The sequence below is a fragment of the Lissotriton helveticus genome, chromosome 11 (genome assembly GCF_964261635.1).
Source record: "Lissotriton helveticus chromosome 11, aLisHel1.1, whole genome shotgun sequence".
Lineage (NCBI taxonomy): Eukaryota > Metazoa > Chordata > Amphibia > Caudata > Salamandridae > Lissotriton > Lissotriton helveticus.
In genome coordinates, this window is record NC_136072.1 from 1,073,677,922 (window position 1) to 1,073,693,867 (window position 15,946).

The following is a 15,946-nucleotide window of genomic DNA, read 5'->3' on the forward strand; positions in this document are numbered from 1 at the left end:
GAAGATTAGAGTGATAGCACAGGATAAAAAAAAATCTGTTTTTAGATTATTGTATTTGTACTTTAATGGCCCAGAAACAGACGGGATGTGAAATGTTTAAAAAAAAATCAACTGTTTGTTTATCCAACAAGAAAATATTTTCACAATACAGACCGTTTGTTAAATTTACGCCAACATTACTTTTGAAGGGAAATTCAAATTTTCTATGGCTTTATATTTTCCTGGTTCCTAATCTTCCATGACGACTTACAGCCTTTTCAAATGTGGACTTAATTTATGAATCTACCTCTAGAACCACATCATGGGACTCGGAACAGAGCTATTCAGAAAAGAAACACTAGGTTGAATTTCAAACCTCTGTAGGTATGCGCACACTTCGTTTTGTAATTTCCAAATCCTGAAAAGGAGAATAGAACCACAGTGGAAAAGTGCCAGCCCTTTGGCACTAGGCTTACAAGGTCAAAGGTCAGTTTGTGTATTTTGCCTAGTAAAAATGCCAATAACATTAAATAAACAATAATAAAAAAACTCTGCCCACTGCTGAAACAAGCATGATAAAAAACTGTACATTTATTTAGAAATAAGAATTACAATCTTTGTGATGACCTGAAACTATAATGCCAAAGAAAGACAACAAAAAACTGTTAGTGACAGCGTGATCAAGGGCTGCGATGCTCCCTAGATAAATGAGCCAATCAGGGTTCACCGCTTGCTTACAAACTTTTAAGACATCTGGAAGGCAGCAGAACAGTTCCTGTGAGCTCTTCTTACACAGCAAGATGCCAGAATCCATGAAAGCCTAACACTTGTTCTTATACTAGAAACTGGAATGAAAATGGTACCAGATAGCTACAGGCAATGATATCTTGGGAGATCAAGAGAAATGCTGATATTTATTTGTGAGGAAGAATTTAATGATTCTATATTTTGCAAAATAAAAAAAACATCTTTAGGGAATTTGGAAAAAACCCCAGGATAGGAGACCACGACATGAAGTATTATTTTTTGCTTTACAAATATGAACAAACTATAAAACACAACATCCTGCAGTCAGAGCCATTTTGTTCAAGCAAGCGAATACATTCCATTGAATTATCTTGAACTTTGATAAACCTTTGATACTTTTATTTCCACACAATGGACAACGTTTTAAAGTCTGAACACAAATCCTCTTGTACAGTAAGTAGCGTCTCAGAGCAGCATATAATACTGTTTATCTAATGTCCTTCCTCGAATAAAGTATCTGAAATAAATCACTGAAGGTATCAAAAATATACCCTGTAGACCAATACATCATACACAATTGCTTTTTCTTTTGGGGGAGCGACACAGTACAATCCCTCAAGTCTCTCTGTGAACAGATAGTAGCATTTCCTAGTTGGGGTGGGCGGGGATCAGAAATCGGGGCTGCATCAGGTCTTCATTTCTACCTCCCTCAAGCAGGGATTATACTTCGGGGTGTTTTTGGGGGACAACCACTCCTACTTGCTCTGAGCTGTGCTTCCCATCCCTTCAGCCACAAGACATGCCAACGTGCCCTGTCTGTACAGCATAGGAGTTCTGTCTGCCCAGTCGAGGGCTAATTGTTGCCTCCTGTGGCGCGAGAATCTCTTTCATTAAAAGGCATTATACAGCACAGTGTTCTAAAAAGTTATTGAAATATAATAGTTTGTGGGAAGGGGACTTGTCAGAGATTTCTCTGAATTTATTCTTTAGTTAAGGGAAAGGCGTGGGGATGAGATCCCTCATGGACAGCAGAATGGTCCCTGGACCCGCGCCACCATCCAAGCGAGAGGGACACGCTGTTCAGCCAATTCAATAGTGCTACTGGCTAAACAGCTTCTTGGAGCAAGTTTGAATTTGTATGAGTGGTACACAAAGATACACACTGCACAACATTTTTGTTACCCAGGTAAAAGCATTGAATCATCATTATTATATCTTGGAAGGACAGAGTGCTGGGGTTTGTTAAATGTTCATTAAGTTATAGACACACAATTGCCTCCCAGGAGGCCTATCTTGTATTCACCATAGGGATAAGTCAGCTTTCAAATCCCATTTCAAGTACTGGATACCAGGCAAAGTACAGTATGAATACGCATAAGTTTGTGCACATCTGCCTCATGGATAGACCATGGAATCCTCATGTGGGCTCGCTCCCAGACCAAAGAGAACACAGCTGGCATCCTCCATCCGACAGATGTTCAAATGGAAGCAGACTCTTTGGAACTGGGACACCTCCGTAGTTAGCCGCACCGTCTCCTTTTTCGGGATCTCCATGAATTTAAGTCCACTGAAACTTCAGCTGCTGCAGCCCAGCTAAGCTAGTTGCCATATTAATGTCATACCTTCAATCTGAATTTATAGACGCAAGGGGCGTTGCTCTGCTATACGTCGCCTCTTTGAGGCTGTCCCACTAATACCAAAACCCTGGACTTTCATCCAGTATCCCCCATAAGCTGTTTTTAACAACTCTGACTCCTCAGATGTGAACATCCATTCTTGTAAGAGTTCAAGGGGCAAGCATTCCAACAAAACAAGGAAGGCCTTATTGAAATGCATTGAAGAATTTGGTTTGCAGAAAGGTGCTTGTTAAAAACATTGTCCCTTTTAAGTGGCAGATGCTGTCGTACGCATGTATTCGTTTTGAGTCATTGGCCTCAGTTGCGTTTCACAAGCCATTTTGTGGCAAAAAACCTCCCCCATGGTAGGCGTGACTGTTTAAGTGCAATCAGAATTTCACTAGACATTAAGAAGACCACTTCGGGAATCAGCTTTGAGAGAGCACCGGAGGGAACCAATGTTGTCTGTGCATGCCATCAAATCAAAATGTGCTGCTGTGATGGGGAAAAATGCGAGCGGTGAAAATATTTGCACTAAACTGGAATGTGCACACTGTACCTCTGTGCATAGATAGGTGTGTCCATATGCACACAAAAACACACATAGATGCCTAAATGCATACATCTTCCTTATGGTTTTCAACGTTGAAGATACGTGAGATCATTCAAGCACCAGGCGGAAATATCCCCTGAGTAAAAAATTGAAATTCAGTGACCAATTGCATTGTTTTGATCTACTTTTAGGTCGCCAAGCATTGGTTTCTGCTGAATGATCTTTTACACACTGGATCGTGCTGGCACACAACAGTGCCAACGCTAGAACGAGGAGTAGGCTGAGCTTCATTTTAAGGCTTTTTTTGATTGAAGACTTGCTAGATTTTCAGGCATGAGAGCAGACTGATTCAAAATGCTGCTCTTTCCTTGGCTTTGATAGCAGTCCTCCGGCTCCATGGTCTCAGAGATAGTTCAGTGCTCCCTGATGGGCTTGCTCCTCCCTCATTCACTGTCTGAGAGGGTTTCATACTGCGAGCAGAGCAGGGGTTTCGGCTCCTCTTCCCAGGCACGGTGCTGGCTGTTGGCGTTTCCTTGTGGAATGGACGTCGGAGGCGGGGCCGCCACTAATCCTGTTGGAAGCCTTATCGTTAGAGGGTTGTACGGAAATGGTGTCGACCCTAAAGACAAAATAGGAGAAACATGGCATTAATAATTTATCTATGAATTAGCCTAATAAACAGTCATCTCAAGTTGGAATAGTTGATAGTCGGGCATTATTAGTTCAAGTCATTGGCCTCCAATAAATTGCTCTATAAATATAAGAGCTACATGTAGACCCGAGGCACCCTAAAGGGGTTTAGAAACTTCCTGCTGTGGGCTACGAGAGTTCAATTAGGCTTTGTTTCTTCTTTCAATAGAAATACATGCTGAACAATGGTTAATATATTAAACCAATATGGGCTGCAGGAAATAGGACATTAGATCACAACCTTATCAGACGTCTCGTTTTTTGCATAGTCTCAGTGAGCCTGTAATGGACAATTGATAAAGAAGAAATCTTAAAACATTCTGACAGGGGTGTTTATGAAAATTCACAGATCAATAATTTAAAAAAAGTAACCAGGGGTGATCTGGATTATTGTAAATTCCAAAATGGAAAAGACTCAACTCAACCTTATAGAGTTAGTTCCCACCTGGAGACAACAATATATGATTATAGCCCACACCCAATAAAACCAATTTAGATGCAAATATGAAAAAGTGCAACCGTGCAATATAATCCTATTTTTCAAATAAAAAAAACATTGCAAGAATGTAAATATACTATAACAAAATCTTTTATTTGTGGAGGTAAAACCAAGGATAAAATGTCATTAGGTTTAGACGAATTACAATGCAGAAAATAAGGATCTAAATATTTTGCAAGATATAATAATAATAATAATAATCCACATTTGTATAGCGCACAATCACCCGTTAGGGTCTCTAGGCGCTGGGGGCCGTCGGGAAGATTAAGCAAGCTATTGCCCAGAGTCGCATGGTGCTGGGCTAACCTGCCGCCGGAGCCGGGGATCGAACCCTGATCCCCAGATTCCAGCGTCAGTCGCCCTGGCCGCGGCGCCACACCTCTCCCAAATAGATGCAGGTTAGAAGAGTATGACTGATTCAAATCCTGTATTCCTTTGTTACAAAGTGGACATACACATTGACCATAAGGACTACCACTTGAGCTCCTAATACTGCCACAATTAGTAGTCTTTCTGCTCAGTAGAAACATGTTTCTTTTAATACTATATTTGGAGACCATCAGTAAATATGGTTGTATATTCCCTACTGTGGTCTTAGTCAGTATAGTGTTGTAACCATCAAAAGTAGTGCAATGTCATTTATCCACTTTAAAACTAATGGTGGGAATTAGTATTTTTAGTGCAAGCTCCAAGTGGCTATATTTATTTATTTATAGGGATTTATAAAGTGCAACAGATACCCAAATACAGGCTTCCCGGCACTGACAGACCCAATAACTAGAAGGGGTTCCTGGTGATGTATATGGACATCTCAAAGGTATCTAAAAAGTGTCTAAAAATCACAAAGAAGATATCTTACCAGAGAAAAACATGGGGCTTAGTAATTACCTAAAGAGATGTGTTTTTGATGTTTTCTAAAGCTTGACAAGTTGTTATTGGATCTCAGCTGAACAGGAAGGGAGTTCCATAACTTGGCAGTCAGAAAGGCAAATGTTCTGCCTCCCCCTCTTCTCTCCTTATTCTTGGAACTGCCAAAAGAGATCGATTGGTCGATCTTAGTGTTCTTGAGGCTGTATGAGAAGTGATAAGATGTTGTAAGGTAGGTGGCCTGAATGCATATTTCAAATTATGTGGAATGCATAGGGCTTTGAATTGTATGCGTCCCTTGATGCAGTTGTACACAAGCCTATTGTGCTCTTGGGGATATATCCAAGAGTACTCGGGCTGCCACATTTTATATTAGGTGTAATTTCTTTATGACTTAGGCTGGGCTGCCCATGTATAGGGAGTTGCCGTAGTCGAGGCATGCAAGTGTCAATCTTTGACCAACCATCCTATGGCAATACAGTGGCAGCAATCTCAGTGTCTTTCTCTGGGATCTGAGCAGGCCAAAGCAAATCCCGCTATCTTCTTGGCTTGGGAGTTCATTGTCAAGTCTTTATCTAGTGTGAGTCCTAGGTTCTTTATCTCGTCTTTTGGAGTAGGGATTCCACCCAGATAAGAAGGCCATGTGATTTGGCCCCCAAAGTGAGGACTTCTTGCCCACCACCAACACCTCTGTTTTGTCTCCATTTAGGTTAAGGCGGCTTGCCGCCATCCAGTTGGCCACCAAACATATATCAAGTCTCCTGCAGATCCTTGTGGAATATCAAAAGTGACGAGTGCTTTAAATACACTTAAATAATTAATATCTTCAAACAATTAATCGTTTCAAGAACCTTCTCTAGAACACAAAGTATTAACCCCTCAAAAACTACTGAAGCACAAAACTAGACAAATGCTTGGGATCCCAAGTCCTAACCACAACACTTGAACTGGTATATTACATGCAACATTAAAACATGGAGAAAAAAAATCCCTCTCTTATCTGTACTAAGTGACAATATTTGTAGGGAACATATTCTTCTATCCCATAGGACAGTTTGTGGGATTGTGGCCATGTGCATTTTTATCACAGGTTTAAAATGCCTTTTTACAACTGATTTATAAAATGCAATGATGACCACTCTATGAGCAGGGGCTTTCGAGCCTTTATGTGCAAAATGTAATTTAGTATCTAACGTTTGTGAGAAAATTCTACCGAGCTAAAGATTGGTTTTATTTTTTTGCACATTCATTTTTAGATCTTGTTTCTCAGAACAACCGTGAAGAGCATTTAAGTTTCTTTGTAAACCAATGGGAGTAAAATGTAAGAATGTTAAACCATTGGCATACAGAAATGAATGGCAGCTGAAATTTCCTAACTTAAGAAGTAAACTGTTAATAAAGTTAAAAAAATTATTTGGAAGACCACTTAGCTACACAATGGAAACGACAGGGGCAAAAAAAAAAAATAGACTATTATTCTAACAGAAAATAGTAGAGGTGAGTCCAGAAAAAACTACATTTTACGTGAATACATTTCCTATCACTTTGTAAAGAGATTAGCAATAATACTCGTCATTTAAAATCATATCTTCTGCGCAAATTCACTTTGTAACATACCCTTCAATTGAAGGTGTGAAAGACCAGTTGGCATTTCTTTTCCCTTGTTAGCACGTTTCTTAATGCGCCAATACATTGCTGGAATTCACTACACAGTTGGTTTGGGGCGACATGTTACAGTAAAACAGAAAGTTATTGTATTAAAATGTTACTTGCAAGAACCTTCTAACCTCTTCGACGCTCATGACGAGCTGAGCTCGTCATGAGCGGCGGCGCTCCGGTGCTCATGACAAGCTCAGCTTGTCATGGGCCGTGGAACGCTCAGGTGCGGGGAGAATTCCCCTCCTAGGCTGAGCGTTCCACGGGAGGCAATGCACCTCTGACGAGCTCAGCTCGTCATGAGCACCAGAGCGCCGTAGCTCATAACGAGCTCAGCTCGTCATGAGCATGGGGGCGCTGTGCGCGCCCCCACACCCCCAGCACAGCGGGGGAATAACCCCCACAGCGAAGGGGTTAACAAAGCTTAATGTATCTTTACAATTCACAGGCTTACACCGGCTACCTTTTGGAAGCATTGACAGAATAGGCATTCCGATGTACTATGGTTTATCAGAAGGCAATGAAGTAGTACACAGTGAATTCTCTACAATTCAAAAACTTGGAACCGCTGTGACCCATTTTTTTTTTAACAATCCAGATTTTCATTACATTCACATATCAACGTGTGTAACTGATTTCACAGCAAAGTTCTTCAAAATCAGAATGCGAATAGTCCTACAGGTCGACCTTACAGTTCTATGGGATTTTGGTTTAAACCAAACTAGATTAAACCTATCTAACCCTCTCCTTCTGACTAGCGTCGCCTACATTTTTCAGCTTGAATTTCTCAGCCTGGTAAATGTCCAGGGTGACTGAACCAACCTAAAGTGAGTGCTTCTTGGAGAAAATCTTTTTCTGAGTTTTTGTTGTCCTGATCCTGCTGCTTGCTCCAGTTTGTTCTTTTTTTTCTGCCAACGCCCTGATTCTATATACTCTTTTCGAATGGAGTGGACCCCCACTCTCCTTTGCCCTTCCTAATAAAGCTGCCTCTTACACCTACTTCTTCCTTTTTGCGCTACTACAATGCCTCCAGTCACAGTGTTGTCCCTTCCTCGCTTCCAATCGAATAGCCCTTCCTTGATAGGCCTTTTTTTCAAAACTTTGACTGAAGGGGTCCCTCCAAATGCCACCAACCTCCCACTTTAATGTTTTTTCTCTTGAAGAGTGCAGTGTGGCTCCTTTCTCCTTATACTCCCTCCCTTAAATTCCCTGCTGCTTTACTTCTGAAACCTATATGACTTAGCATGCATGACCCCCACACCACTAGTCTGGAAAAGGCCAATCACTTTATGCCCAAGATGAGCTCTATGCACGACGGATGCTCCCTATTTGAAGCTACTGTGCTGAGCTTTGCTTCTTTAGTAAGATAATTTCTTAAGTATCAGTCTTTCCTGAAAGCACTTCTACCATCTGAACTGAGACAACTCATAGTCAACCAGAAGGGAGGGCCAAAGCCTCAGAGGCTCTCTTTGAGTGAGGCTTGGAACATCCACTCCCAAAGTGCCACCACAATCCTCTTAGAAATAGTGCAAGCACTTCACATTCGAGGGAAGATTAAAATGTCAGAGAAAATGTTAATGCTTCTGAAGGTGATGGAAATTCACAGTAAAAGTCCATTACCGTGTAGTCTTCATCTAAAGCCAGTGGTTTAGGAACCACGTTCTCCTTGGGTTCTAGAAATGAGTTGCCTCTCTCATATGACAGTAGAGGCAAATTTCAGGCAAAAACTAAGGCACAGATAAAGATGAACCCAGGGACTAACTTGGAGAGAATCCTTGGGATCTGCATATCAAGCCAAGTAGCCAGAGAGGGGAGGACCTTATGCCAGTGGTGGCCCACAAGTGTAACCAAGTAAGGCCCCTAGTTGACTCTTGCTATTCCAATCCATATCTGAAACCCTTTCGAGAATATCAGTCAGCCGTGCTCTCTGACCACAATAGACAGGTCAGTGCCTTTGCCCCAGAGTGCTTGATTTCCAGCGATTCGTATCCTCCATCTCCTGCCTCTCGCTCCGTCTGATGTGGGGATGAAGGCGACTGCAGTATGGGACCCCTCCAGGTTGCAATAGTCTCTGCAGAGGTGGCTCGCCTCTTCATCTGAATTCGAAAATTCCTCATCTCGCAAGAAACTGCTTCCTTAAAAGCGAGTGCACTTTTGCTTTGATTTTGACCATGTGGTACAGGAGTCGGGTCTGTAAGAGCCAAAATGTGACCCGTCTCAAGAGCGATACAGATAATCCTCTGCCTGATGTCTGGCCTATGCAGGATAGTCTGAGCTGGACAGCCATGAAATGCTCAGTGGTTTTTCAACCCAGAATGTAGTGATAATATTTGACCTACACACTGTGGTGTCCTGGGAAATATTTTTGGCCCAAAAAGTTTCAAGATCTGTACCCTCACTGGTGTAAAATTGCTTATTCATACCAATAACCATGGATGGTTCTAGATACATACCCGTCCTGCCCTTTTCAACATCCCCTTTAAACTCCTTTTAGAAAGCCCCTTAAAGGTCACTTTGTAGAGTCCTGCATGGCCAATATATCACAACACACCCAATGACCCTCCTCCTAAAGTTAAATATTCATTTTCACAGAAAGACTCGCGATGCAGACAATTTGCCTTGGCATGATCCCAGGGCCAGTGGAGGCCACAGGCTTTGGGGAGGTCTTTTCATGGACTTAAATTGGTACAGTCCATATCTAATACTTGCTCTCCTTGAGGCCTGCTCATACAAGCTTGTGGTATGGGTTAAAAATCATGACGAAGCATCAAAAATAATTGGTGTTGATGCCGCATGTAAATCTGCTCTGCATCTTCAACGCCTCGAGTTCCCCGAAATGTCTGCTGGTCTTCAGTGCAGTTTCACTGTTTCAAGAACAGCAACACAACCCAAAACCCGATGGTAGAGAAAATCAATCTGAGGAATCTTTATCAATGTGCATTGTGGGTTTAAGGGAACAAGATCATGAGTCAGTCGACACACCCCAAAGCAAAACTAAAAGACTTCCATAGAAATGGAAGTTGTAATAATCCACTCCCAAACAAGAATGCAGGAGATTACACCGCATAGGAATCTACAACAAACGCTGTAAACTGCAGTTGTCACCAATTTGTTGTCTTACTAATTAATTCTAAAAACCAAACAGGAAGAGAATACTGAAGCAGCCTTAGGTATCTTCTACTTGGCTGTTATTATAAATAAAATAGTTACAGGTTGCGTCTTAACTATGCCTCCACGTGCAAAGTATAAGCTATAATTTAACAAAATACTCTAAACCTGGAATAGAAGGCCATACACCCTTGTGCCTTATCCTTGTACACAGAGTGATGGAATGGGATTGAGTCCTGCCTCGCTTTTTTATGTCTGTGTTTAGACTTTTAATTGGACTAACCAGAGGACTTCAGCCGTCAGCTAGGCCTCGGATGAGAATTGTCCAGGGAGCAAGACAGAAACCGTGACTGGGTCCTGGACTTATCAGAGGATCTACACTTCTTTGTAGGCAACATACAGCGTCAACTTCCCATCCCAAATCGCCTTCAGGCGCAAGAGGGTACAAATGTGGCACAAATTTGAGACACCAGGGACACAATTCATGTGGGTTAATGACCAATATCGGTTTTCTGCAACCATGTCATGGCTTGAATCCTGTCGTTTTAGGAGGGGGCTTCGTTCCCTAGACACTGGCTTTCAAAATTTGAGAAATCGTTGTAGGGTGACGAATGAGGGAGTGGAGCTCCAGATTCATGTCTGCTCCACTCTGCTTCCAGGGTACTAAGTAGCCAGCGCAGAGCTGCACGGCAATGCTTAGCAGAGCACAGGAGCATTGCGGAGAACGTTTCTGGATCCAGTGTGCCACAGAATGGGGAATAAATAATCTAAGACGAGGAATCTACGTTTAGAAGGGTTCATCAGAACATTATTTACACACTACTGTAGCACTGCTGTTTGGCTTACAAGAGCTCTCTTGCAAGGTAACTTTACCTGTTGAGGATGGCCTGTCCTCCCAAACACGACTCGTCAGTGGAGTCTTTCTATTACAGTCCCCCTCTGAATGTACAGATGACACCGAAGGCGGTCGCTCCCCAGAGGACAGGCCAGGTGCTGGTGACTTGCTCTTTCTGTTATTAGACCGGGCTGCAATCTTTGGCTTCCCTCCTCCTGAAAATGTAAAACATTGACTTTTTCATACAACCGGCTAAAGAAAGCACTGACAAGACAACACTAGGCATATTATTCACAGTAAATTATAAAACTGTACTCTGCAAAGACAGACCAAAATTCCACATTAATATTTATTATCCTAAGCATTGAGCTCACAGATAAAAAAACTTTTGAATTACTTCCTGGTATTTGTTCGTGGCCGGGACGTCAGTATCGGAGTCCATCTTGGGCCTAGGAGTACAGAGTGCCTAGTTATAACTGGTTAACCCTTGATGAACTGACACTCTGCCCCTTGAGAATTTATCTATGACCCTAAAGCTATGGAAATTTAAAAAGATGCAACAGCTGAGAAACCTAACAGAAGAGGGGATACTCCCTAGAAATCAGTGCAAATTAAAATTATTTTTCCATACACAGGGTATTACTACATATTGCCATGTCCTGAAATGCTTCTGATGCTGTACCCCAAAGAACTGTTATATGGAGCTGAGGAAATGCATTGATCAGGTGAGCAAACTGTCCTGAATCGGGAAAAAAATTAAAATTGCAGATCCCTCATCACTGTAATAAATAATACAAATATAGTAAATAAACCATCAGGCCATGGTTATCTTCTGCTGCCTGTGTAGGAATAGATATCTGTCACATATATGGAGTTAGAGGCTAAGAGAAAGGTTGCAGCCAAACTCAGGCTTAGCCTCAGGACAAAGGGCTTGCCTGAAAATGAGGCGGATGTCAGCAGACACGTCTGTTGCGACTCTTCTCCAAAGGACACATGCAGAATCTAGCACATGCTCAGACCAGCACTGTCTCCAAAGTCAGAAATGACACCAGCACCACAAAATGATGGTCTACCTGTCCAGAAAACAGTTCTGATTGATGCTTTAAACGTATATGATGGGTTGTATTCTGAGGCTAATAGAAAAACTGTGGGTGGCACCCTGCCTGGCGCAAAATGTCAGCACAGGGGAACTGAATCATTGAGAGACTAACACCTTCCCAGAGAATTACAAACCTACACTGGAAAATGTGAGTTGAAGGTGTAATTCTTGCCAATCATAGAATAGAGAAATGACCCGTCACTGCTTCTCTGGCAAACCAAGAACCAAAGACTGGTCTTTGGTCATCAGTCCACAAAGATTCATTCTACAGGCTGGTATTATGAGGACTACGGTGTCCATGAGCTGGGGCTCTGATGTATTTCGGGCTGGTGACTCAGGCTCCTTACCAAGTTCTATCCTTTGGCACTCTGAGGTGCCCAAACAACATAATCAATGAACGGGAGGCCTTTTAAGGACCTGCTCAGCGGAATGCAAATTCCACCTGTGCCTTCATTTTTTCGGATTTATACGCTGCCTTTATACCATCAACGGTGTATAACATCATGGTCTTTAGGTTAAAGCAATGTGGTGTTAAAGCAACAACTCCCTAATGGTGTGTCTCTTTTTTGGAGAGGGTACCTTAAAAAGGAGTAATTAGCAGCTTCATATCTCGATCTGTCAATATCTGTACGGGTGCGCCTCTATGCTCTCCTCCTCATTGTTTAACCTTCATGTGCTTTTGCTGACCCATTTAATCTGGAAACCTAGATACTTATATGGATGACATCCAACTCATTTTTCAGCTTAGAGAGGCAGATTCTAAACAGGGTGTTTTAACAAATTGCCTGGTTATTGCCAAAAAAGAAGGATGGATCTCAACTGGTTAAAATTAAATATGGAGAAGACCGAGATTTTAGAAGTATGTAAAAGCCCTGCCATCTCATCTTCTTCAATTAGGCCTGAGACGTTGGGTTCTTATCCCACCCCCAAATCAGCAGTTAAATCCTGAGGCGTCAAACTAAATCCTAATTTGAAACAGGACGCTCTAATATCTGCAGTGATGTCTTTGATTGTTTTACATTTTGCAAGCTCTGACACATTCTTCCTGAAGTAAGACAGACAGGCTTCCTTGTCAACCATCATAAGCTCAAGGCTTGAATATTGTAATGCGCTACACTTGTGAATCTCAAAACCAAACACATGGGCTTCGAGTTTACAGAACTGGGAAGTTAGATCGTCTGACTCTGGCGACTGCTATCAGCCAAACATATTCTTTATAAGTTATACTGGCTTCCCACACAGAACCTTCTACCTTCAGTATTGTTGCCCCATATCACTAATCCTCTTTCAAGGTGCTGGCTGCATCTCTCATTTAACAACTCCTGAAGCATAGGTAAAAGTAAAGGGAGCTCTCTGCTAAGACAACCACCAGAAAGATCTAATAACAAAGAAAGGGGACTAACATTTACTTACTTGGAAATTGGGGCAATTAGGGTGGGAGAAATAAATAGACAGAATTCTGTGGAAGTCCAAGAAATGAAAAATAACTTTTACAAGGCTAAAATAATGAATGCTAAATGTGAAGACGACGTATATGTTATTTACCTTCGGTAAAACTTTCTGGTGGATACTCTAACTGCAGATTTCTCACCTTCTGCATCTTCCCAGTCTGGAAACTCTTGGAATAACTCCTGTGTGCCAGACGGTGGCGCTATCATCCTCCATGGTGGCTCTTGAGACGGCGAAACAGAGCCATATACTGGTGAAATCCGTACAAGCTTACATCAGTTTATTCAATGTCCTTTTCTGTGCTTAAGAAGAAGAGCACGGTTGGTGAGTTGAAATGAGTGGGAAGTGTACAAATCTACCTTGGAACCTTATGCATTCCTGTAACAGAACGAGCGATGAGAAATCTGCAGTTAGACAGAGTATCCACCAGAAAAAGCATTACCGAAGTAACTTATTTTTCTAATGGCCACTTTGAACTGTGCATTCCTCCCCATGTGACTTGATTCCAAAGCAATGCATTCTCCATGGAGGTGGATCAGAGGAGTGGAACTGCAGGACAAAGCAGGCAAAATGATACTCCATGCGGACTCCAGAGTCGATACAGTAGGGCCTGATGAAAGTATAGACGGGTGCCCTGTGTGCGATCTACCAGATGGGTAAATTCAGAACTCCCGAGCCAAAACCATAGTCATGGCCTTTTCTCTTCTGGATTGAACTTGACAACCTTTTGAAGGATCTTTTATGTGGCCAAAGCATAACATAGTTTGATTCAAAGCGCAATCTCTCACATTTTCAGCCTGTCTTTCCCATCTTTACACCAGCAAATCCAACAAAGATCTTATTTGTCCAGTTGTTACTCTCTAGTCTTTACCAATGTCTATACTATGGACTCGCTTAGGATTTAAACGGTGTAGCTTATCCTCCTCCTCAAAGGGATTTGGCAGAAAGACGAATGTAGGGGGCGTGATGGGTTTCTTTGCACAAAAATGGGACACCACTTTTGGCAGAAAGGACAAATAAGTTCGAAGTACCACCTTCGCAGGACAAAAGGCAGCATACTGAGGCCAGACGGACAATGCTTATAGCTCCCTGACATGATGACGAAACGTGGAGTGCACCGCATAGAGGACATTTAGAAATAAACTCTAGGACTCAACAAGCTGGATAAAATGTTTTTCTGGGCAAAGACGCTATCCGCCACCTCCAGGTGCCAGTTGTGATTGGCAAGATGACTACTCTGTCCACCTTCTCCGACATTGACACTCATTGGATGACTGGGGAAATCTGAAAAACTCCAGCTGTTACCACAGCTTTAAGGCCTTCAGAAAGAGTCAAGACACCCTAACCACCCCCTGCTTGATGCAGAACCACACAATGTCCATGTTGTCAGATAGAAACTGGAACAAACTGCCATAGGTGAAAGGCACAAAGGCCTTGAGGTCCAGCCGGATGGCAAGCAGTTCCTTAAGTGACGGCACTGCCACAACCGAGACTAGAGGTCTCTGACATCCACCTCGTTCACATCCTCTTCCAAGGAGCGGGTAGGCACTTCTCTCAGCACTGTACCTAAAAAAGAGACATGGCTAAGGGTTGCATGTCCCTTTGGTTTCCTTCATCCACCACTGAAGATCTCGGATAGCCTTGTCCGAGATGCAGAACTTTCTACAAAATGTAACCATAATGCGGGTCCCACCAAACGTACTTTCCAATGAAGGATCAGACGTGTCTACGAGCATGAGGCACCAGATGAATGCAAGACACTAGCAAACCAAAAAGCCTCAGAACTGTCAAAACTGGGACAGTAGCTCACGTTTGAACCATCAGGTCCATATCCTGAATGTGAATGACTTGCTGCGGTGGTGGATAACCTTTAGAGTAACAATATCCATAACAGTCCCAAACATGGGTAGCCCTAAGATAGAGTAGAAATACAGGCTGCAAAACACCACAGTTTTCTGCAAGTGGTCTGACACTGGCTGAGACAAGCCTACTTTCAACTGCCAATCATGAGGTACAGGAAGACATGTGTATCGAACAACAGCAAAGCTGAGCCATGGCCATCGATATGACCTTCACGAAGAACACATGGGGCTGATGTTAGGCCAAATGGAAGGCCAGTGAATTGAAATGATTTTATTCAACTACAAAGAAGGGATATTTCCTGTGGAACTGCAGAGTTGGTACATAAAATTATGTATCCTGCAGGTTCAAGAATGACACAAATGCATTGTCCTCCTTGGGGACCAGGAAGTATTGAGAATAGCATCACATTCCTCTTTCCGCAATGGGTGCAATCCTGGGTGAGTAGCTGAGGATGATCAATTTTCCAATGTCTAGAAAAAAATTGGATAAATGTGGGGACAGGTATGCAAAAGCGAAGAGCATAATATAGATGGGCAATCGAATTACCCAATTGGTCTGAAGTGATCGAGCACAAGGCAATACTAGAATTTTGGTCCCTACTGGATTCGCGCACTGGATGGAAAAGCTAAAGAGGTATGGTATTGAATGCGTTGAGAGAAGAGGAGCAAGAGCATTTGTGCTGCTGCTGCCCTTGTCCTCTGGCACTGGCCCTAGAGCCAGAAAAAGTTTACACTGATTGCTACACAGGCTATGAGGGGTGCTAACAATGACAGGCAAGGCCCCTCAAATATCTACTGAATTTAGTGTACTGCTGGTGGAACAGGCGAGCAAGGGAACGTAATCCTTAGGAAAGCACAATAGCTCTGCTGGCTTTAAAGCTCTGGAGCCTTATTTTATTTTTTATTAAAGTGTCCATATGAAATGCTTCAATATTGCCAGAAAACCTGGTGTATCACATTCAAGTCCTGTGTATGACGACACTGTT

At 42.4% G+C, this 15,946-nt stretch overlaps 1 protein-coding gene across 18 annotated transcripts in view; it reads right to left on the bottom strand.

The window, feature by feature from the left end:
* Nucleotides 1–552: 552 nt before the first annotated feature.
* NCOR2 (nuclear receptor corepressor 2) overlaps nucleotides 553–15,946 on the bottom strand; it is a 1,388,857-nt gene continuing 1,373,463 nt past the window's right edge. For all 18 annotated transcript variants that reach the window (XM_078667637.1, XM_078667632.1, XM_078667640.1 and 15 more), the window contains 2 exons: nucleotides 10,589–10,765; nucleotides 553–3,514 (listed from right to left, as the gene is read on the bottom strand). In XM_078667637.1, the coding sequence (XP_078523763.1) occupies nucleotides 3,339–3,514; nucleotides 10,589–10,765 (353 nt within the window). In that variant the 3' untranslated portion in view covers nucleotides 553–3,338. The remainder of the gene's footprint in view (nucleotides 3,515–10,588; nucleotides 10,766–15,946) is intronic.